Source organism: Xenopus tropicalis, chromosome 1 (assembly GCF_000004195.4).
Source record: "Xenopus tropicalis strain Nigerian chromosome 1, UCB_Xtro_10.0, whole genome shotgun sequence".
Classification (NCBI taxonomy): Eukaryota; Metazoa; Chordata; class Amphibia; order Anura; family Pipidae; genus Xenopus; species Xenopus tropicalis.
The window spans coordinates 206564696-206589278 of NC_030677.2; the positions used below are offsets into that span (position 1 = coordinate 206564696).

At 45.1% G+C, this 24583-nt stretch overlaps 1 protein-coding gene across 3 annotated transcripts; it reads left to right on the top strand.

Moving 5' to 3' along the window:
- Positions 1 to 1014: 1014 nt before the first annotated feature.
- On the top strand, positions 1015 to 24312 carry pias2 (protein inhibitor of activated STAT 2). 3 transcript variants are annotated; one of them, XM_031901684.1, is made up of 14 exons: positions 1015 to 1122; positions 7264 to 7735; positions 12367 to 12451; positions 13445 to 13495; positions 13591 to 13681; positions 14784 to 14918; positions 16988 to 17093; positions 18116 to 18189; positions 18338 to 18498; positions 19946 to 20079; positions 20870 to 21041; positions 22151 to 22290; positions 22409 to 22446; positions 23803 to 24312. In XM_031901684.1, exons 1-14 carry the CDS (start codon positions 1099 to 1101, stop codon positions 23983 to 23985), a joined length of 1866 nt encoding a protein of 621 aa, XP_031757544.1. In that variant the 5' UTR covers positions 1015 to 1098; the 3' UTR covers positions 23986 to 24312.
- The last annotated feature ends 271 nt before the right edge of the window (positions 24313 to 24583 follow it).

Below are 24583 nucleotides of genomic sequence, written 5' to 3' on the forward strand. Positions count from 1 at the left end.
GGTTACTTAGCAGATAACAGATAAACCCACATTATATGGGGCTTATCTACTAGTTATCTGCTATGTAACCTGTGCCTTTTCTCCTTTTTTCCAGCTTGAATGGCTGCCCCCATGGCTACACAGCAGCTTATTTATATAGTAGCTTTTGTGTAGCAAAAAACACCAGTTTTTTGCAGAGCAACAGCACATTAAATTACTTTAAAACACTTACATTTTTTGATGTTACTACTGTGGCCATACACGTAGCAATTCCGATCTTTAAAGATCGTTCCCAGAAACAATAGAAATTCTACCTCCACCTGGCAATTCAGCCCTGAATGTAGATTTTGCTTGAACCTGGGCAATCGACCGATATCCGCAGCCTTCTGTGATATCGGCCGCCTCTTCGAGCCGCCATACACGCACCGAATAGCGTATGAAACGAGGTTTCGTATGATAATACTGGTGCGCGTATGGCCAGCTTTAGACCCAGTGGCAGAACTAAGAGTATTTGGGCACCGGTGCAACCCCACCATATCACCAGGGCCTTGGCCCCCATTCCTGCTTTCAGCCTAGTATTACTTTGGGATTTATGGGACGCTGGAATTTCTGGCCACATGGAAGCAGACCTTATCTGGTGGAACCTCACAGTGGAGATGAACCTTCACCCCTTTATTTATGTCACTATTGTGGGGGCGGGGAGGTTTATACAAATTCAGGGGAGGGGGGAGAATAGGATATTTCCATCAGGGGTGGCAACCAAACTATAATCTGTGTGTAGTGACACATATCAGTGTGTGGTGACACATATCAGTGTGTGGTGACACATATTATCTGTGTGGATTTATCAGTCACCTGTTACCTATTCATGCCTGTATCTATCTGACAACTATGTAACAGTCTCTGTATCTATCCCTCTGTGCCTCCATAACCCATTCATGAGCAGCCCCCGCACATGGACGGACCCTCATTCCCGCGCTTCCCCGTTTTCCCTCAGAGATCTCCTGCACACGCTTTGCGCGCCCCCGATGGCTCCTCCCATAAACTGACCATCCCCCCACCTCTCCCGTTCCCTTCCCCCACTCTAGCCCGCTGGCCGCAGGATGGTGCCTGGAGAAGATGGCGGACACCGAGGAGCTGCGGGTGAGGAGAGCAAGGGGGGGGGGGCAGGTGGCTGTCAGTGTGAGAGGAGGCAGAGGGAAGGGGATAAACAGGGACTGTAGCTGGCACAGACTAAATGAGTGCTGCCATTATGCATCATGTGTGTCCCCTCCCTGGGCACTGAGCCTTGGCATGGGCTTGGCACACTGTCTCCCAGCCTCTAGCATATAGACATGCACTGAGGCATGCTGGGTAATAGAGCCAAGAGGAGAGCCAAGGGTGGGAATGGCACAGTTACACTGTGACAGTGAGGCATGCTGGGTAATATAGCCAAGAGGAGAGCCAAGGGTGGGAATGGCGCAGTTACACTATGACAGTGAGGCATGCTGGGTAATATAGCCAAGAGAAAGCCAAGGGTGGGAATGGCACAGTTACACTGTGACAGTGAGGCATGCTGGGTAATATAGCCAAGAGAAAGCCAAGGGTGGGAATGGCACAGTTACACTGTGACAGTGAGGCATGCTGGGTAATATAGCCAAGAGGAGAGCCAAGGGTGGGAATGGCGCAGTTACACTGTGACAGTGAGGCATGCTGGGTAATATAGCCAAGAGGAGAGCCAAGGGTGGGAATGGCGCAGTTACACTGTGACAGTGAGGCATGCTGGGTAATATAGCCAAGAGGAGAGCCAAGGGTGGGAATGGCACAGTTACACTGTGACAGTGAGGCATGCTGGGTAATAGAGCCAAGAGGAGAGCCAAGGGTGGGAATGGCACAGTTACACTGTGACAGTGAGGCATGCTGGGTAATAGAGCCAAGAGGAGAGCCAAGGGTGGGAATGGCACAGTTACACTGTGACAGTGAGGCATGCTGGGTAATATAGCCAAGAGGAGAGCCAAGGGTGGGAATGGCGCAGTTACACTATGACAGTGAGGCATGCTGGGTAATATAGCCAAGAGAAAGCCAAGGGTGGGAATGGCACAGTTACACTGTGACAGTGAGGCATGCTGGGTAATATAGCCAAGAGAAAGCCAAGGGTGGGAATGGCACAGTTACACTGTGACAGTGAGGCATGCTGGGTAATATAGCCAAGAGGAGAGCCAAGGGTGGGAATGGCGCAGTTACACTGTGACAGTGAGGCATGCTGGGTAATATAGCCAAGAGGAGAGCCAAGGGTGGGAATGGCGCAGTTACACTGTGACAGTGAGGCATGCTGGGTAATATAGCCAAGAGGAGAGCCAAGGGTGGGAATGGCACAGTTACACTGTGACAGTGAGGCATGCTGGGTAATATAGCCAAGAGGAGAGCCAAGGGTGGGAATGGCACAGTTACACTGTGACAGTGAGGCATGCTGGGTAATAGAGCCAAGAGGAGAGCCAAGGGTGGGAATGGCACAGTTACACTGTGACAGTGAGGCATGCTGGGTAATATAGCCAAGAGGAGAGCCAAGGGTGGGAATGGCACAGTTACACTGTGACAGTGAGGCATGCTGGGTAATAGAGCCAAGAGGAGAGCCAAGGGTGGGAATGGCACAGTTACACTGTGACAGTGAGGCATGCTGGGTAATATAGCCAAGAGAAAGCCAAGGGTGGGAATGGCACAGTTACACTGTGACAGTGAGGCATGCTGGGTAATATAGCCAAGAGAAAGCCAAGGGTGGGAATGGCACAGTTACACTGTGACAGTGAGGCATGCTGGGTAATATAGCCAAGAGAAAGCCAAGGGTGGGAATGGCGCAGTTACACTGTGACAGTGAGGCATGCTGGGTAATATAGCCAAGAGAAAGCCAAGGGTGGGAATGGCACAGTTACACTGTGACAGTGAGGCATGCTGGGTAATATAGCCAAGAGGAGAGCCAAGGGTGGGAATGGCACAGTTACACTGTGACAGTGAGGCATGCTGGGTAATATAGCCAAGAGAAAGCCAAGGGTGGGAATGGCGCAGTTACACTGTGACAGTGAGGCATGCTGGGTAATATAGCCAAGAGAAAGCCAAGGGTGGGAATGGCACAGTTACACTGTGACAGTGAGGCATGCTGGGTAATATAGCCAAGAGGAGAGCCAAGGGTGGGAATGGCGCAGTTACACTGTGACAGTGAGGCATGCTGGGTAATAGAGCCAAGAGGAGAGCCAAGGGTGGGAATGGCACAGTTACACTGTGACAGTGAGGCATGCTGGGTAATATAGCCAAGAGGAGAGCCAAGGGTGGGAATGGCACAGTTACACTGTGACAGTGAGGCATGCTGGGTAATAGAGCCAAGAGGAGAGCCAAGGGTGGGAATGGCACAGTTACACTGTGACAGTGAGGCATGCTGGGTAATATAGCCAAGAGGAGAGCCAAGGGTGGGAATGGCACAGTTACACTGTGACAGTGAGGCATGCTGGGTAATAGAGCCAAGAGGAGAGCCAAGGGTGGGAATGGCACAGTTACACTGTGACAGTGAGGCATGCTGGGTAATATAGCCAAGAGAAAGCCAAGGGTGGGAATGGCACAGTTACACTGTGACAGTGAGGCATGCTGGGTAATATAGCCAAGAGGAGAGCCAAGGGTGGGAATGGCACAGTTACACTGTGACAGTGAGGCATGCTGGGTAATATAGCCAAGAGGAGAGCCAAGGGTGGGAATGGCGCAGTTACACTATGACAGTGAGGCATGCTGGGTAATATAGCCAAGAGGAGAGCCAAGGGTGGGAATGGCACAGTTACACTGTGACAGTGAGGCATGCTGGGTAATATAGCTATGAGGAGAGCCAAGGGTGGGAATGGCACAGTTACACTGTGACAGTGAGGCATGCTGGGTAATAGAGCCAAGAGGAGAGCCAAGGGTGGGAATGGCACAGTTACACTGTGACAGTGAGGCATGCTGGGTAATAGAGCCAAGAGGAGAGCCAAGGGTGGGAATGGCACAGTTACACTGTGACAGTGAGGCATGCTGGGCAATATAGCCAAGAGGAGAGCCAAGGGTGGGAATGGCACAGTTACACTGTGACAGTGAGGCATGCTGGGTAATAGAGCCAAGAGGAGAGCCAAGGGTGGGAATGGCACAGTTACACTGTGACAGTGAGGCATGCTGGGTAATATAGCCAAGAGGAGAGCCTAGGGTGGGAATGGCACAGTTACACTGTGACAGTGAGGCATGCTGGGTAATATAGCCAAGAGGAGAGCCAAGGGTGGGAATGGCGCAGTTACACTGTGACAGTGAGGCATGCTGGGTAATATAGCCAAGAGAAAGCCAAGGATGGGAATGGCACAGTTACACTGTGACAGTGAGGCATGCTGGGTAATATAGCCAAGAGAAAGCCAAGGGTGGGAATGGCACAGTTACACTATGACAGTGAGGCATGCTGGGTAATAGAGCCAAGAGAAAGCCAAGGGTGGGAATGGCACAGTTACACTATGACAGTGAGGCATGCTGGGTAATAGAGCCAAGAGAAAGCCAAGGATGGGAATGGCACAGTTACACTATGACAGTGAGGCATGCTGGGTAATATAGCCAAGAGAAAGCCAAGGATGGGAATGGCACAGTTACACTATGACAGTGAGGCATGCTGGGTAATATAGCCAAGAGAAAGCCAAGGGTGGGAATGGCACAGTTACACTATGACAGTGAGGCATGCTGGGTAATATAGCCAAGAGAAAGCCAAGGATGGGAATGGCACAATATGACAGTGTTACCAGCACATTGGTGCCCTCCTGCAGGAAATGAGGGACTATAGCTTTAAGCATTTGGATGTGATTGTGTTTCCTGTTAGTGGTTTGGGGACAGTAGGGCACAGGGGTGTGGTACAAAGTTGGTGATTTGCAGACTCCTGGTACCGACAGGAAGTTGATATATTTATCATTTCGTTCTGGAAGTTTCCATAAAGGGGAAGTATTTACCCGGAGACAATAAATGCAGGGCTGCACCTGTTCAGCTCCCACCTGTGGGCTAGAATGATGGACCAATAGCAACGCCTTACAAGGATGACGTTTGTTTTGTAGGCAGCGTTGCACTCCTGGCAAGTTGGTTCTGTCCCCGCCCACTAGAAATTTGGCTACACGCCGGCACATTGAGCCAAAGAGCAGTTCCACTAGCAGGTTGCCAGTAAGTCTCCAGTTGGCACTAGGGTGCCACCTCCCTCCTTTAATACCGGCCACATATTGAACCCATGGCTAGTTAGCAGTTAATTTAGATGCAATCTCCATGGCTGTACAGGCATCTAAATTACTTGCTAAATAACCATGCAGAATGTGGATTCAATATGTGCCTGGTATTAAAGGGGTGAGGTCAGGGTTGGACTGGGCCGCCGGGACATGGGGAAAAAACCCGGTGGGCCCCTGCGACCCAGACCCGACCCATGATGTGTTAAACTTACGCGCGCTCAGGGGAGGACGTCGGGGGAGGGGGTGTGGGGGACGCGCCCGGCGGGGGCACCTGGGGCGGAAGCCTAGGTGGGCCCTGCACCCCCTAGTCCAACCCTGAGTGAGGTGGCAACCTTAGCTAGGGCAATTACATGTACACATTTGCTGACCCTGTTCTTGCTCCCCACCAATTGGAAGTTTTCACTCCTGCCATCGCCAGCTTCCCAAACCTACCCCCGTGGGGGTAGCCAGCTTCCCCTCTCGCCCCCCCCCCCCCCCCCCCAGTATTGCTAGCTGCTATTATGTATAGTGTTTATGCTGTCATTAAAGGTCACCACTGGGGCCTGTTTGTTATTAGACACACCTCTAGGTCATGTGCTCCCTAATATTATTAGGTATAGGTCACCTTTAGAGTAACTTTTAGTATTTAGTTTTTAGTTATAGAATGGTTGGTCCTTAGCAACGGTTTAATTGGTCTTCATTTATCTTCAGCTTTCAAATGGGGGTCACTGACCCCGGCACTGACTCTGACCCGAGCAAAACCTCTGCTCTGTGAGGCTACAATCGTATTGTTTATGTTCCTTTGTATTCCTTATCTTTCTTTTCAGGCTTTTCCTATTCATATTCCAGTCTCTCTTTCATACCGCTGCATGGTTGGTAGGATAGTTTGGACCCTAGCAACCAGATAGTTGCTGATATTCTAAACTGGAGAGCTGATCAAAAACCACAAATAATTAAAAAAAATGAAGGGCAATTGCAGATTGTCTCGAAATAGTACTCTACTCTACAGGGGTACTCTACTCTATATCAGGGGTCTCCAAACTTTTTTTACCTGTGAGTCACAACTTGGGGAGCAACACAAGCATGAAAAATGACCTTGGGTGCCAAATAAGGGCTGACTGGTTATTTGGTAGCCCCTGTGTGGACCAATTAGGCTCGAAACGTTGCTGCTGCCCGTATTGTGACAATATTCAGCTTTCAAAAGGGGGTCACTGACCCCGAAGCCAAAAATCTATTGCTCTTTGAGGCTACAATTTTATTGTTATTACTTTTTTTACTACTTATCTTTCTGTTCAGGCCCTCTCTTATTCCAGTTTCTCATTTACACTGCTGCCTGGTTGCTAGGGTAATTTGGACCCTAGCAACCACATAGCTGCTAAAATTCCATACTGAAGAGTTGATGAACAAAAAGCGAAATAATTGAAAAACCACACATAATTAAAAAAACAAAGGTGCTCTCAATAGCATACTAAAAGTTAATTTAAAGTTGAACAACTCCTTTTATTTTTCCCAGGCAAGCCATGTTGTTTATTCCAGTTAATGAGAAGCATATACTACTTAGGATTCGGTTGGGCCTGGACCGTGGATTTGGCCGAATCCGAACCCTGACGAAAAAGGCCGAATACCGAACCAAATCCTGGATTCGGTGCATCCCTAATCTGTATAAAGATTTCAAGTTGTTGTTGACATGATTATCATGTGGGCCATTGACGTCAGAGGATCCAAGATGGCAGCTATAAGTTGCTGTTAAGGAATACTTTTACTGCAAAACAAACCTAGCGTTTAGCAAGGGAGCACTAATATTGGACAAGGTGAGGGTTTTTGGATAGGGAGGCGCTCTTTTACTGTTCCTATCCAACTGACCAATTGAACTGAGCAGAGAAGCACCAGTAGATTCCTCCTGTATCATTAACTTAAGCTTTTGCCATTCTGTCTAGCTGTCTGGCTGAACAAAGCAGCAAGACGCGCTCCTGAATAAATGTATTAGTAGGCAGTTTAAAACTGCTAATGTCATTAAAACTTAAAAGAAAAACAAAAAAAGAACTTTTGTCTTTTTGCATTTCAGAATATGGTGTCAAGCTTTCGGGTCTCAGAGCTTCAAGTGCTTTTGGGCTTCGCCGGGCGAAACAAAAGCGGGCGCAAGCACGACCTTCTTATGCGGGCCCTCCATTTATTAAAGAATGGCTGCAGCCCTGCTGTCCAAATTAAAATCAAGGAACTCTACCGACGACGCTTTCCGAGGACCCTCGACGGAGTGACGGGATTAGCGCCCATCAGGTCCAATGTTTTCAATCTGGACAGCAGTGCCCCGGTGGATCCGGACTTGGCAGTTAGTGGGATGCACTCCCTGCCTTCCACCTCCGTTTCACCTTGTTCCCCCGCATCCCCTCTGGGGTCTGTACTGCTGCAGGACACCAAAGCTCCATTTGAGATTCAGCAGCTGTCCCCCTCGATTCCTCCTGTGCACCCAGATGTCCACCTTAAGAGTCTTCCGTTCTACGATGTGCTCGATGTTCTGATTAAACCCACAAGCTTAGGTAAGATCCGAAGTGTATAAGCTTTGTGCAGTGATTAATGGATTTGTTCCCCTCTCAGGAGGGGTGACCAGCAGTGTTCTAAAAATATTCACCTGTAATTGCTAACATGCCAACGTAAGTACCCACTGCCAGTCACTATCTGTTCTAGTACAAGTGTGCTGCTCTACCCCGGCAGTTCTATCTATTGTGTGACAGATAAAGCCCTTGCGTTATTGTCTTTCCAGGGTACTTTCTATGGGAGCACTATGCTGCCAAGTTGACCCAGTCTCCCAGGGAATTTTTTTGCAATGTAATAGGCTGGTACAAAGAATCCCAAGGTAAAACTGAATCAATTTTATTTATCGGGAGGGTGCTTCCTAATTAATATGACTTTCCTTGTCCTAAAGGGGTAGTTAGACTTTCTCCATTGTCAGCTTGGGGGACATGGGGAACGAGGAATAGCATGGTGTAGCTTGTACCACTAGGAGGCAGGACACAACAATAAAACAAGAACTAGCTCCTGCTCCTCTATACCCCCCCCCCCCCCCAGCAAGCCCAGTTTGTTTTTTTGTTGTCTACTGGATTTTATTATTTTCTCTTTATACAGTCAGTTTATTCTGACACCAGGAGATGCAAAAGACTCCTACACAGAGTAGGGTGTCAACCTCAGGCATCTCCCATCATGGGATTGTCTCAGGTTTCTTCTGCTGAGTTTTATCCTTCACTTCTGGGGGGGGGTTGTTAGTGACCCCTATAAACACTACAGTGGCTACAGCACACTTAACTCCTATTGGCTGTGTCTCCTGTCAATCTGACACTGCTTCCTGTGTCTGTGACAGACTGCTGCAGATATATGTTAGATTAGTGATATGCTCGGTCTGTGTGCCTATGCCATTGCTAGGGAGAAATTAACCAATGACCTGTCAATTTATGCAACTGGTTAGAGCGCACAAGCAACCAATAAATTGGTCCAATAGGAAACAAGTAAGGGCAAAGCCTGGCAGTGATAATGGAACTGAAACTGGAACTGGAAGTTCTCAGTGTGTCAGGTTAAAAAGAGGCCACTCCCATCCCTTAAAAAACAGATCAGAGAGACAGAAGGACTGATTTAACAGGAATAAAAAGTAGCTTTTACAGTGGCTTTTACTTTTTTATGAAAAATAGATTTTCTAACACGCTGAGAGCATTGTTGGTGGTTTAAAATGAATTGGACATTGAAGGTGAACAACCCCTTTAAACTTTCCCCTATTGGAATTATTTTGCTCTTAAACCTCATACTGCCACCATTCAAGGTGAATAGTGGCAGTATGAGGTGGCAGGGGAATGCTTGGTTCCCCATAGGGAAATCCCACCACCCTCTGTCCCATTTTAGCCTATCACTGAATGGGCATCCCAGCTGGCCATGGGGATACCAAAATTTGCTTACTCACTAGCTTTTGACCTTGCTCAACAATCCAAAAGCCAAACGCAGAGCTACTTCCCTTTCCAAGGATAAAAACAAAGGACATTCCAGAAATCCTTCTCCCCTAGGAATCTAGCCTCTCACAGTTCAGATCATTGGATGATCATATTCTCATAGTGTCTGTTCTGGAAACACTTCAGAGGTCCCTTCGGGCTCTTCCAAGACTCCAAGGCTCTTCACAACAAGTCCTCACCTTTGTTCCCTTTTCACGCCCAGCTTGACCAGATTAATCAACAGGAATGGGACAAACAAGACGTTTTGAAGATAGTCACAGCTTCTTAAGATTGTATTCATTCTCACCAGAACTCACCGAGAAATGGTCTTCACCATCTTCAGTGGGTGCTGCTGTATTTCTGCTTTCTAAGAACACCAGATGCCTTATCCTTCAATGACTCTATGCACAAGATGCTGGAAGGCTTACTGCGTTTCTTGTTCATGGCCTCAGGCATTTCTCTTTGCCCTGTTGTGGCTACAGCCTGGGTTAGCAGGCAACACATTAGGCACATTGTTGCGAGTGATAGTAGTAGTCCTGTGGCCAGACACTTTACACATTGTTGCGGATCTGATGTATCGCTTTTACAGATTCAAGTAATTGATAGGATTTTTCCAGATGAAAGACGTACAGACATGTATGAGAGGCTTCTGCGTTCTGAGGTCAAATGGATATTTATTCTCGATACACAGCATCCCAGTGGCCTCAATTCCATTTTTCTAGCCTCATGAATACTATCTGTTCTGTATTCTCTCATTTTAAGTGGATTACTAATTTATTATCAATCACTATTTATTACAAATTATTATCTTTTTATTTATTATGGCTCAATATGTATCATATGAAAAATGTGTGAAAGTGATCGTTATATGAAGTCTTGCTGATTGTACATATTATGTTGTTGAAGGTCTTTTTCCATCATTGTTCCAATCATGAGGGTGGGTGCGTGTCTGTTTTACTTTGTATGTCAATCAATGTGAAACACTATTTAAACCTTCCTATCATTATGTGTTTATGCCTATGATTAAGTGCGCACGTGCACGAAACGCGTTAGACGCTTTGTTTTTAAATGGACTAATAAAGACCTGCTTTTAGTGAGACTTCTCTGTCCGGAGCGCTTGGTGAAATTATTGTGAGCTAAATGTGAATATAAGGACAGATCTTTTGCCCACTCTTGGACTTCAAAGAACTCAAATAATTCATCTGACCACGGAGGTTTCACTCGACATAAAGTGTCATACCTTCATGTTCTTATTTTTCCTCCCCATCAGAGGTACTTGCGTTTTGCCTTCCAAAACCACCACTACCAGTTTATAGCCCTTTCGTTTGTGACCTCAGCTCCTCATGTGTTTACCAAGACTATGGCAGTGGCCACAGTGGTGATGCAGAGCACGGGGATATCCATAACCCCTCATTTGGACAACTTACAAATCAAGTCACCTTGCCTCTCAGAGACCCAGCATTCACTCCTCTCTACCATGAACACACTGCAGGAACTTGGTTGGTGCTTCAATACTTGACAAATTCTCCTTGATTCCCACTCAGTCCTTAATGTTCCTAGGGATGCAGTTTAATACACGGGCCAAGAGGTTATCCGTACCACAAGAAAGATTCTCCACCACCTGTCACTGGTAAAGACCAGCCTGACGAAATCAGCACACTCAGCCAGGTTCTGCATGAAAGTCCTAGGGAACTTCAAAGGAACATTCTCTTGGCCTGGACAGGCCCTATCCCAGGAAATTTGACTGTCCCGTTAACAGGAGCATCTCTCTCCTGGTGGCTCCAAACCAATCACCTCTCCACAGGCCGACCCTTCGGGGACCCCCTGTGGTGACTTCTGACAGTGGATGCTAGCCTTTTTGGTTGTGGAGTGGTCCTGGAGGGCCATTCAGCACAAGGCCAGTGGACAGATGCTTTCACAGCCTTCTGGAACTTTCTCCTTGCCTATGCCTTCTCTCCACTTCATCTCCTTACCAGGACAGTCAAGAAGTTCTGACGGGAACTGGCCAATCTCATTCTCATAGCCTCTTAGCACCTGGTTCTTGGATCTTCTAAACCAATCCTTGGCCTCTTCCTCTCCTACCAGATCTTCTCTCCCAAGGTCCGATAAAGCACCCCAATCCAGCCAGCCTCAGTTTAATGGCGTGGCTCTTGAAACCAGGATCCTAAGGCCACAAGGGGTTCTCTGATGCTGCACCTTTCAAACACAAAACTTCGGTTTCACTTCAGTGGCTCGCTTGGAAGATCTTCTTCCTGGCAGTATTACCAAAACCATGTCAGCATTCAACCGACATGGTTCTGGTAATTCTTGATAGTCTTATATATCTGTTGTATTAAAGTTGAAGTATGTTGTTTTACACTCTTGTTTGTTTTTTTTTTTTTAAGAGCCTAGAATTTTAATGAAATAGTTCGTTTCTATGGATGCACTGAATCCCATAATTGGTTCAGTATTTAAGCAAATTCAGTTTCAGGGATTTGGCTGCATACCGAAATCAAGGGTTTCTAACCCTGATTTTTCACAGTCCCATGAATTTCAGTGCATTTACCATGTGCCATGGCCAGGGCCACCATCAGTGGGGTACAGGGACACTCTAATCAGGGGCACCAAGAGAGGAAGGTGGAAAATCGTGATTTGCAAAGGGGGGCAGGGCTTGCAAGGAGAGGGTGGCGTTAATGGGTGGGGGGGTTATCATAATGGGGTGGATGAGGAGCATTACCATGTATGCATGGGCATTTCTTTTCCACTGGGGCCCTGTTCTACTTGTTGGCACGGCTCACAACCCAGCGGACCAGGTGACTGGTGAGCTAATAATTGATTACCCATGGAAGGAAGGGTCCTGCTTACTTGTATTGGATTAGGGAACCCACAGTTACTGATGGCTACAGATAAAATTTGTCCCTAGTAGAATTCCATCAGGAAGGCTAAGGAGAAGAATGGTAGGGACTGAGTTAAAATAGGCATTTATTGAGAGTTAGTGTGGATCTAGCAGTCTAATTTTTCTAAAGTTTTGAGCTCCAGAGCCACAAACACAAGCGCCTAAAATATGTTATTGCCTATGCCTCGTAGACAGACTGCAGTTATTTTCTTTTAGCGAGATGTTTTCCTTTTTTTTTTTAAAGGATATTTTAGAAAACATTTGTATTTAGCATTTTGCAATATGTTCGTGCTCACAATTGCTCTTGACTGATTCTCTTCAGTGCAGAACACTCTTCAAAGATTTCAAGAGAAATTTTTCATCTTCGCATTGACCCCTCAACAGGTGCGAGAAGTTGTCATCTCCAGGTAAGTTATTGCCATGCTGCTTATTGGAATCTATTGGGGTCTGTCACTCCTCTCCCCCCACATTGTCTGTCGCTACCAGCTCATCATTATCCTTTATTAAAGGAGAAGGAAAGGCTAATAAAAAGTTAATCTCAAGCTGCAGGCATACCTTCAGTTGTCTCAGTAGTGTCCTTAAGTCTCCCCATATTTCTCCCGTTCAGAGCCAAACAGGAAGAAAAACGCTGAACTGTATAAAGAAAGTTCCCATAATGCCGCACTCCTGCACCGAGACCAAGTGAACATGCTCAGTTAGTAAGACTATGTGGAAGCTTCCTGCTGATTTGCTCAGATCCACATTTCTAAGGGGGGAGTGAGTTCTTAGCATTCTTGAGGGATGGGGGAGCAGGAGAGGAGAGAAAGCAGAGAGCTGCGTGTCTGTGACACATGAATTACAGACACAACAAATCTTTTGACAGAGAAGTCAGTGCAGCGTTTCTGTGAGTGCTTATGGCTGTATTTACACAGACCTTTCTGATAAAGCTTACTGAGTTTTTACCTTTCTTTCTCCTTTAAAGGTGGCCATACACAATAAGATCCATTTGTTTGGCGAGGTCGCCATGCGAGCGGATCTTCTCACGATATCCCCACCTACAGGTGGCCAATATCGGGCTAATTCAGGGCCAAACCATCGGATTAGAACGGTGGGTGTAGGGCCGTCGGTTCAGGGATTGCATCAACAAGCTGATGTGGTCCCCGATCCGACAGAAAAATCAAACCTGCCCAATCCAGATCTGGCTGATTTCAGGCCAGATTTTGGTCGGGTAGGCCCGTTGTTCATGCCCAAACACGGGCAGATAAGCTGCTGAATCAGTCTAAAGGACCAATATTGGCAGTTGGATTCGGCCCATGTATGTATGGCCACCTTTAGATAGCAATATTTTAGAAAGATTTCCATTTATTTCATATTTGTCATTACCCTATTTCTCTCAAGACCCTGTTTGTTTCTTCCAATAGAGATTACATGCCAGGTGGCAGAAGAGATTACTCAGTCCAGGTCCAGCTAAGGTAATGTTCACGCCGCTATACCACATTTGCCTTATTAGAGTCATCTGCAGTTCTTTATGCCCGCCTACAGAGCCATTTGTTTCTATTTTAAATAGGTTATGTTTAGCAGAGACTAGCTGTCCTCAAGAGGATAACTATCCGAGCAGCCTGTGCATTAAAGTTAATGGGAAGCTGTTTCCTTTGCCGGTGAGTTAATAGACTGAACCGCAAGTACAACTGTTTTTTCCCTGTAGGCTTTATATATACCGATACAAAATTAAGGAACCTAAGAATAATAAAAGTAAGGTGCTAATTGTAGTATTCACAAACCAGTGTGTGTGTGTAAATGCCCATCTAGAATATATAATAAATACATATAAATATATATATATAAATATTTATATATATGATGTGTATAGTAGGGAGTGAAAGTTTTTGGGCTTCTGGTGCTCTGGACACATGGACGTCATGTACAATGCCAAGATGCAGCAGATATGAAGGCTAATTTCACCTTAAAGGAAAACTATACCCCAAACAATGTAGGCCTCTCTAAAAATATATTGCATAAACAGCTCATATGTAAAACCCTGCTTCATCTAAATAAACCATTTTAATAAAAATATACTTTTTTAGTAGTATGTGCCATTGGGTAATCCTAAATTGAAAACTGCCATTTTAAGTACTAAGGGCCGCCCCCTGGGATCATAGGAGTCACAGTGCACACAAACAAGCCAAGGCACACATACATGCTAGGCCCAATCAGCCAATGAATGGGCAGAGTTCTGCCTTTTGCTCCCACACTACTTCCTGTTACAGTTAGAGCTGCATCACTTCCTGTCAGCTGATCTCTGAGGGAGCACACAGCCCATCACTAAATGGCAGCTCAAGGGAAAGGATGAAAAAGGGCAATAGTTACTGATATATATTCCTATTTGGTCACGTAACATAATATAAACTATCTGTTGGTTAAGTATTCATTCTGGGTATAGTTTTCCTTAAACCCAAGAAATTGATGGAGTGGTTTGTGGAACAAAAACCCCAGGAAGTGGGGATAGGTTCTATATGCGCCCCATCATGAAGCTGCCCATTTAATTTGTATAGGATCTCAGTTAGGAATGGGTGAAGACTTCAGTTTGTCCAGGCTTTAGGAAGAGATTTGAATTGTCTGTGATACGTGATGGGGCAAGCTGCAAGAAATGGCTACAAACTCGTTTTTGAGCTGAAAAGCATCAGCACTCAGAACTGCCGTGTATATTCCATTGCAATGAACAGTAAGTTTTTAACTATTTTTTCAATTCCTATTTTCCAGGGATGTGCTGTGCCACCGAAAAATGGCGTTGAGCAGAAACGACCCGGTCGCCCCCTCAACATTACCTCACTAGTTCGGCTGTCATCTGCTGTTCCAAACCAGGTTTCCATTTCGTGGGCTTCTGAAATCGGGAAGGTGGGTGAGTTCTTAGCACCGCCTCTACCCGATTTTGTTGTGAAATAATAACACTAGCTGCTGGTAGCTATCCTCCATTCCAGCTGTAGAAGCTGTACAGGCAGGGGCTTATTCTGCCTGGAGAATTTCTTTATTGTGATTATTATGTACTGTATGTAACATTACAGAAGTTGCAATATTGTAAAGGAGATCAGTGTTAAATATCCTAAAATATACACTTCTAAAAGCTGAAGCACAGAAATGAAAGAACGTGCAATTTAATGTTCTACTTCTTTAAAAGACATGCCACTCCTGTTAGGGTCTTCCCAAAGGCAGGGGCTTAACTGTGGGAGATAGCTCTCAGTACAAGTTGATCCAGGGACTGGTCCGATTGCCATCTTGGAGTCAGGAAGGAATTTTTTCCCTCTGAGGCAAATTAGAGAGGCTTCAGATGGGGTTTTTTGCCTTCCTCTGGATCAACTAGAAGTTAGGCAGGTTATATATAGGCATTATGGATGTCTTTTTTCAACCCAACTTACTATGTTACTCTGTGGAGGAAGCAGATCCTGAGTCTTCTGTGGGGCCCACTGGACTAATACGCAATTCAGTCCCAGTGGGCAATTTACTCCATTGCCTAAAGGCACAGCTGCCCTTTATCCACACTAACTTCAGCCTATCACTTTGCGGCTAAACTAAAATTTTAAGATCCCAGCAGCAGTAGCATTATCATTGAAATGATTTGAAGGGTTGTAGCTAGTAAGCCATGGCACGGAGAACACTGGGGTTGATTTTGGGCTAAATCAGTGTCTGTAATTAAAGAGAACATATACAACCCTTTTGGCTCATTCACTTGGGTTTTTATAAAAAAGATGAATAACAAGTGTCTGACCTGGAATAAATTCAAATGTTTGTTTTTTCCTACACAAACAATACTTGATTAGACAGATTGAAAGTGAACCATGTTAAGGTGGCCATATACAGGCCAATAAAAACTGCTGACAGACCGGTCCTCGTTACGATTGCCTGCTTGCACTGCATTTTGATGCTTCAGAGGATTGGATCAGCCTATATTGCCTGCCTCAAGGTGGGCATATCAGTCAATAAAATTGCCAAATATGTATGGCCAGCTGTAGTCTATCTCTTGAATTTTTTAAATTTCATACACTATCATACAAGTTGCCACATTTGAAATATGCTGTACAGGACAAACTGCTTTTGTAAGCCACGGTAATCAGATTTAAAAAAAAAAAAATAAGGTGGCGACTAATTGTCCCGTCTGTCTTCGCACTTACATAGTAATGCAACCCCACCCTTGCCTTGTTCCATTGTGCAGTAACGGATTCAGCCATTTGCTTTTCATAGTGGGTGGTGCACAGATTCTCTGCAAAGCAGAGGCATTTCAAGTCACAGAGTCCCAGAACCCATCACTATATAATAGAACATAATACAAATGGGGTTGCTTAGGCAGGGGTCCCCAACCTTATTTACCAATGAGCCACATTCATTTGTAAATAGAGTTGGGAAGCAACCTAGCCCCTATGTGTACTGACAGCCTACAAACTTGCTTCCAAGCCAGGAGTTCAAAAATAAGCACCTACTTTGAGGCCACATTCAAGGTTGACATGTTGCTCCTGGCCCACTAGTTAGGGTTCACTGGAGATGTTGGGAAGTTACTTGTATGAGTCATGGTCTTCTTTGAATCTGTGGAATCAGGTAGGTATGTATAGAAAATGTGCATTTATATTTATTGTTGGAAGTTCACATAGTGTTTATGCAGCTTTTCTACAACCGAATAAGTTCATGTCAAAAAGCAGGGTACACTTTCCCTTTTAGCAAAGGTTCCCATTCTTATGGCAAATGTAAATTTTCATTTAGAAATGATTATTTTAGATCAGGGAAATGTAATGATGCTGCTGCTAGGGGCTCCCCCTTATTAACATTGCTGGGAATCGGTGTAGTTGCCATGGCCATAGACAGGCGGGGGAGCCTGTAGCAGCAGTGCCGATTAACAAAGCTGCACATTGTCTTTCTCAGGTTTAGGTTAGACCGTCTTCTATTCTGTACATAACATTTCATTCTTTGCCTCGTAGAATTACTCCATGTCTGTCTACCTTGTGCGCCAGTTGACATCGGCGGTGCTGCTCCAGAAGCTGAAAATGAAAGGAATTAGGAATCCAGACCATTCCAGGGCACTCAGTAAGTACAGCACTGAATTTAGGAATATTAATTAAAAAAAAAAAAAACACCATATACAGTTAAAGGTATCATTATTAAGCAATATTGGAATTATTTTTAATTTATCTAGTAACCATTACAGAAACAAAGTGTTAACAGTTAGGCCCTTACCTTCATATATACACAGAATCAAATACTTGGAAATACTTAGACCATATGGCAAATTAAGGACTTTGCTACTTTCCTATTGGCCAATGACACTGAATGACAATAAAGTCCTGGAGGAGCCCAACTGTAGCAGTCATTAAAGGAACAGTAAACACAAAAAATTACTTATCTTTTGAAACTAATAAGGATATAATCAGGCCCGGATTTGTGGCGAGGCCACAAAGGCCCGGGCCTAGGGCGGCATATACATAGGGGCGGCATGCCGCCCCGCCGCACGCAAATTTTAAACTTTTGCTCCCATACGGAGCAATGGGGACCTCTTCCCACTGCTCCGTATGGGAGTTTTAACTTTGGCGCATGCGCGTTAGCGCGGCGGCAGGGGAGGAGGAGGTGGTTTGCGCATGCGCGCTCACACGGCGGGTGGGGGCGGTAGGGGGCGGCCTCGGGGCGCGTCATTTAGAAATCCGGCGCTGGATATAATGTACTGTTGCCCGGCACTGGTAAAAGTTGTATTTTTTTCAAGCTGGATTAATTTCCAAACCTGCCCTGTCCGATTTCAGGCCACATGTTGGTCGGGCCCATACATGGGCCGATAAGCTGCCGAAACTGTCTAAGGGGCCGATATCGGCAGCTAGAATCTGCCGTGTGTTGCCACCTTTACTGTTCCTTTAATCAAATAAATTGCATTTAAAAGTTTGAAATCGACTGCTTAGGGTCTGACAAATGTATTGGCAGTTTGGTTGAATACTACCAAATTGCCCCATATGTCCAGATTATTAAAAATTTGCTAAGAGTAGGACATTGTATAACATCCTAAAAGGTAACTTAAAGATGAACTGCCCCTTGACATTAGTTTGGTTATATTTACTTAACAGTTAAAGAGAAACTCACTGCAGATCCAGACAGTGAAATTGCTACCACCAGCCTGCGGGTGTCGCTGATGTGCCCTGTAAGTACAACGCCTTCATGAGTCCCTTTATTTCTCTATCGGCCAACTGCACAAAAGCTGAAGTTCCGGATCATACTGTTTCCCCAGCAGAACTCTAGTGGTACAGCTCTTTAGCCATAATGCTTTCTGTAAATATTGTACCCTTCAGCTTGGGAAAATGAGGCTGACCATTCCCTGCCGAGCTGTGACCTGCTCTCACTTGCAATGCTTCGACGCTGCTCTGTATCTGCAAATGAACGAGAAGAAGCCGACATGGATTTGTCCCGTGTGTGACAAAAAGGCCAGCTATGAAAGCCTTATTATAGATGGGTAAGTGTGATATTCGCTGCCAGGTTGTCCTTTTTTCAAAGTGCAGGGATTTCCAACCTTTTTTACCCATGACCCACACACAAAAAGTGTTGGTGAGCCACACCAGCATAAAAAAAGTTCTTTGGGGATGTCAGATAAGGGCTGTGATTGGTTGTTTGGTAGCCCCGTGTGTACTGCTGGCCTGCAGGAGGTTCTGCTTGGAGTAAAACTGTGTCTCTGTGCTTCTAAAACCTGTCTCCAATGGTAAATGAAATAGAAAATTAGGGGGTGGTGAGCAACATGTTGCCCCTGAGCCACTGCTATAAGGTATTTAACGGAATGTTGTCATGGGAAAATATGTTTTTTTTCTCAAAACACATCAGTTAATAGAGCTTCTCCAGCAGAATCCTGCATTGAAATCCATTTTTCAAAAGAGGAAACAGATTTATTTATTTTTGATTTTGAAATTTCATATGAGGCTAGCCATATTCTTTATTTCCCAGGGTGCCACAGCCATGTGACCTGTGCTCTGATAAACTTCACTCACACTTTACTGCTGCGCTGCAAGTTGGAATGATATTCACCTCCCCTTCCAGCAGCCGATCAGCAGAACAATGGGAAGGGAGCAAGATAGCAGCTCCCAGTAGGTATCAGAATAGCACTCAATAGTAAGAAATCCAAGTCTGGCTTGGGACTCCTCCAGTTACATGGGAGTAGGAGAAACAATAGGTTAGCTGAAAGCAGTTCTAATGTGTAGCGCTGGCTCCTTCTGAAAGCTCAACCTTTACAATAATAAAGATTGTGTTGAAATACAAAAAAAAGTATACAATAAAAATCATGAGAGTATCCCTATTTCGAATATCAACAGAAGTGATGCCATTATTCATTAACTGGCGAGGGACAATACGCACCACTGTCTAACTTAAGCCAAATAAATAGGGCTTGTATTGACAATAAGTTATGCCTAGTGATGAGCGAAATTTTTCACCAGGTTTCATCACAAAAAAAAAAAGCCCATTGATTTCAAAGCATTTCGTGAATTTCTTCAGAAAAGCGAAATGGGGCAGATTCGCTTATCACTATTGACCTGTCATTCTGTTTAAACAGCCAGCAAGTATATGCGGCTGCATAACCTACAATCCACACACTTCTGCAGTGTTGGTGCAAATCCCCCTAGATGGTATGTATAAGTCTTACACTGCCACACACACACTATACAACAGGCAGGAAGGTAGCTAACCCCCACGCTGGACAAAATGAAATGGCCGTCCAAGGCAAACACCCTCAAGTGTGACCAGGGGATGACATCACACTGTGCCATTGAATAATAATAACCCCCATGTCTGTCAGGTCCAGTTCTCTGCTTTGTGAGTGTTGTGGAAAGAGAATACACCTGAATGGATTCCTGTTGATAGGCTTCTTCCCCCGAGCCCTCAATCCCTCACTGAGCTGTCTTATGTTTTTATAGGCTCTTTATGGAGATCCTTAACCAGTGCTCAGATGTGGATGAGATCAAGTTCCAACAGGACGGCTCTTGGTGTCCCATGAGGCCCAAGAAGGAGCCAATGACCTCTCCAAGCACACAATATCCCCACATTGAAGGTATGGTGCACTGTGATCCATGGGTATTCCTTCCGTTAGAACTACCAGCAATGAACCCCCTCATGAAACAACATTCCGTGAAGACTCTGTGGTCTTAAAGGAGAAGGAAAGTCATTTTGGCATTTTAATGGCAGTAGATTCGCCACATTAGTGCAAGCTAGAACGCTATATTTATTCTGCAGAAAGCTTTACCATATCTGAGTAACAGCCCTAGAAGTTTAAGATAGCAGCTGCCATTTTAGCTTGGTCTTAGTAGCTTCCATGCTGCAGCTCTAGCTGCTGGTAGCTCAGATTACACAGAGTTGGAAGGGGTAGTAGAAGAAGGGAGGAAGAGAGGAGCAAACTGAGCAGACTCGTGCCTGTGCCCTGAAAGGATTTTTCTGAGAGCAGGAAGTCTGACACAGAAGAACATGTATACAAAAAAAGAATAATAGAAATCCTGTGTTTCCTTTGATAGAGGACTCAGTGCAGCATTAATGAGTGCTTATAGCTGTATCTACAAAGACCTTTCTGATAAAGCTTTCTTAGTTTTTACGAGGGATGCACTGTATCCAGGAGTTGGTTCGGTATTTGGCAGGGTTGGTTTCAGCCGAATCCATGGTCCTGGCCGAACTAAGTCCGAATGAGCATACATTAGGGGGTAGATCATTGGTGGTAGTTCCTAGGAAAAAGTTACCCTGTTATATGTTCTTGTAGGCCTGACCAAATATAGTATATGGGCACTTGTCTAGGAGATTTATAAGTTTTATACAGTAGTGTTTCCATTTCTATTTCTATGTACCCTGTGCAGGGGCAGGCGTAATCAGCAAAATCTGCTCTGCAGTAGAAGGTGGCGAGACGACCAGAAAGAACAAAGCAGAAGTCATAGATCTGACGCTTGAAAGTTCATCGGATGACGACGAGCCGCCGGCCAAGAAGGAGTGCGTGTACCTGACAGAATCACAGGAGGCGGCCATGAAAGGGTTAGCTATTTATTGGGCTTTTATGTTATATCTGTTGCCATTCAGGGAACTGGGTACTATCACTGATCACATGACCTGCAATTTCTAGGTGATATAATATTAGCATTGGATTACCCTGAGCTAGTGGAAGCCAAAAGGGATGATTGTATCTATCACTTCTCCAATTCTCCCAATGGGACCCTGGGCAGTAAAGCAGAATATATTACCACTCCCACCCCTTGTATCCAACATATATGGAACCTAGGCCCCTACAGATGCTAGCTTCTTCCTAACAAATCTAGCCTCCTGGGTGCCAGCTCTCCCACACATTAACACATATGAGTGAATTTATAGAGTTGCTGGTCAAACAATGGTAGATTTGTGTAGGTCCTGGAAGCACTGGCAGCTTGGGTAGAGTAAACCCTAATTAAAAAAAGAAACAAGCCTCTGATTGGCTGGAGAGTGAAAATTCAAAATTACCTCCAGCAAAATGAGCCTTCTGCAAAATAAATTCTGCTCTGTGCGGGTCATTTAGGTGGGGAGAGAGGCTCCCTCTGCTGGCAGTGAATATTCTTGCAGGCAGCAGTTTCTAGTTAAGGGTGATTGGGTATTACAGTAGAGCAGGGGTGGTCAATACATTGCGGTCCACCAGTCGATCCCCCGTGGATTTCTGGTGGAGCGCGATGAAGCCGGGGATGCGGAAGTGCTGCGTGAATGCTTATGTATGCAACGCAGTGTACGTACGCATTCACGCAGCGCATCCGCATCCCCCAGGTCTGGCCACCCCTGCAGGAAGTAGAGTTCTGGCTATTATGTTAGACATATACTCACTCCAAGCCTTTATAGATGACATTTTTGCCTAACTATATTAGAAATATTTTTTATTTTACGCAGTCTATTCATTTTGCCCATTTTCATTTTAACACTGAACTGTTCCTTTACACCTCAGGACAAATAAGACTTAGACCTGGGCTAAATGCCCAAAAAGTTGTTTCTGTGATGAAATGTTACCATCTTCATTATTCCTATAAGCCAACAGAATATAAAAAACCACCACCCTGCAAACTGCTGTGTCCTGTTTTGTTATCCTCCTGTGCTGGTAATTATGTTTATTATTTGTCTTGCAAAAGGGTCTTGTCATATCAGCCGTCATCAATAAGAGTCGGAAAAGTCGCTGGCATTGAGTCGGAGCCCATGCATCCCTCCATGGCAGGGTACGCGGACCATTTCCATCACCCGGCCATCGCTGGAATATCCGCAGAGTTACCAGGTACAGCTCTCTGCCGTTATCTGGATATAGAAGCCAAGCTGGTGTGCGTGCATGTTGTACAGCAGCACCCTGGCATCAATGGCTTCTCCTTACATTGCTGTGTTGCTGCTCTTTATAGGTCTGGATTTCCTCTCTCTTGTTTCAATGGATCCTCAGGTAAGTTCTGTTTGCTAAGAACCCCCCTTTCTCTTAGTTCTTTGCAACTGTAAGTTCTATAATCATTTATTTAAAGTGGGGTCTTTCATGCGCAAGTGTAATTGGGAAATAGGGGGGGGAAATATGAGGCCCCCACAAATCACTGCCCCTATACAAGAGCAGTCTTTCAGCCACAGTTGACGGATGGGCTGTGTATAAGCAATGAAGCGGGACAATTGCATGGAATTGGGCTGTGGTTGAGGGGGTCACAGGACAAGACAGGGCAAAAGTCTGTGCCCCTACTGCAGGAATCTGCCCTTGAGAACTGGACTTACCCTTAAAGAAGAACTAAAGATTAAAGTAGTAGGCTACAAATGTTGCACATTATGTTTTGGGCTTCTGTACCAGCCCAAAGCACTCACAGCCCTTTAGCAGGGAAGATCTGTGCCTCTAACAACGCCCCCAGTAGCCCCCCATCTTCTTTTCTGCTGATTCACTGCCATTACTGAACTTAGGGACTGACTGACAATATACTGTGTTTATATAATATAACTGTCACTATACAAGCCTAATAAACATGGCAGCTCAGAAACCAGTGCAGTGATCATCTGTAGCATCAACTTTTGTTGGTTGCTAGGGTCCATTTTAACTTAGCAACCAGGCAGTGGTTTACAACAGAGATAGGAATATGAATAGGAGAGGCCTAAATAGAAAGATAAGTAATATCAATAAAACAGCAATAGTTTTTGGCTACTGGAGGTCAGTAAACTCTATTTGAAAGTTGGAAAGAATCAGGAACGAATTCTAAAACTATAAAAAAAAAAAAATTAAGACCAACTGAAACATTGCTAAGAATAGACAATTCTATAAGGTGAACCACGCCTTTAATGATTTGTGATGATCCAGCAGATATTTGGTTGCTAGGGTCTTATTTTCCTTAGCACCCAGGCAGTGGGTTGAATGAGAGCTGAAATATGAATAGGAGAGGGCTGGAATAGAAAGGTAAGTAATAAAAAGTAACCAACTTTCCTAGAAAAATAGTTTTTGGCTTCTTGGGTCAGTGACCCCCATTTGAAAGCTGAAGAGAAAGGCAAATCATTCAACTATACAAAATAAAAAATGAAGACCAATTGAAAAGTTGCTGAGAATTGCCCATTCTATAAAAAATATATATACAAATTAAAAGTTAACGTAAAGGTGAACCACCCCTTTAAAGGCCTAGATCATTACAGGTCCGTGGACCCTATGGGCTGGCACAGTAAATGTAGGATATAAAATACAGCCCATAAAGGCTTTAGTTCTCCTTTATAACCGCCATTGTTCAGGCCATGACTGCTGCGTTTCGTTGCTGTTCTCACGCCGACTGTTTATTTCAAGCAGTACTATCCCCCTATGTTTTTGGATAGTCTCACCTCGGCAATGCCAACAAGCCACGTAACTGGCAAGCCTCGAACCTGGAGCAGCCGCCATGAAAGCCACTCGAGCGAGGAGAACGACTTGCCACCGAGTCCGAACGCTTCTAGAGAGTTCCAGCACATTCACATGCCTCCAGATTCGTGACAGCAACGCCCCCCCTTATTTATTCATTGACCCCCAGTGTGCTGGGAGAGACTTGGTGGAGAAAAGGACCTTTTTTTTTTTTTTTTTTTTTTATTGGTGAACTGCTGAACCAAGCACGCAAATATAAATGGCACTAGTACCGGGTCCCTCCGGATCTGCAGTTTTGTTTGATGTTTTGCAGGATGCATATGCACAGGTCTGTAAATACTTTGCTCTTCTACCCAGAAGGAAAAATGTATATATGTATTTTTATAAATAAAGACCAGGTCTGAACACTGGGCTTCTCTGGTATCCCGAGATGTAAAGAGAAGATATGCCCTGCTCCCAGCTTCTTGTAAGGGGTGTTTTTTTTTTTTCTTCCTGTATATCAGTGATCCCCAACCAGTGGCTCAGGGGTAACATGTTGCTCCCCAACCCCTTGGATGTTGCTCTCAGTGCCCCCAAACCAGGGAGTTATTTTTGAATTCCTGACTTGGTGGCAAGTTTTGGTTGGATAAAAACAAGATTTCCTACCAAATAAAGCCCCCTGTAAGCTGATAGTGTGCATAGAGGCCCCTAATAGCCAATCACAGCCCTTATTTGGCTCCTCCATTAACTT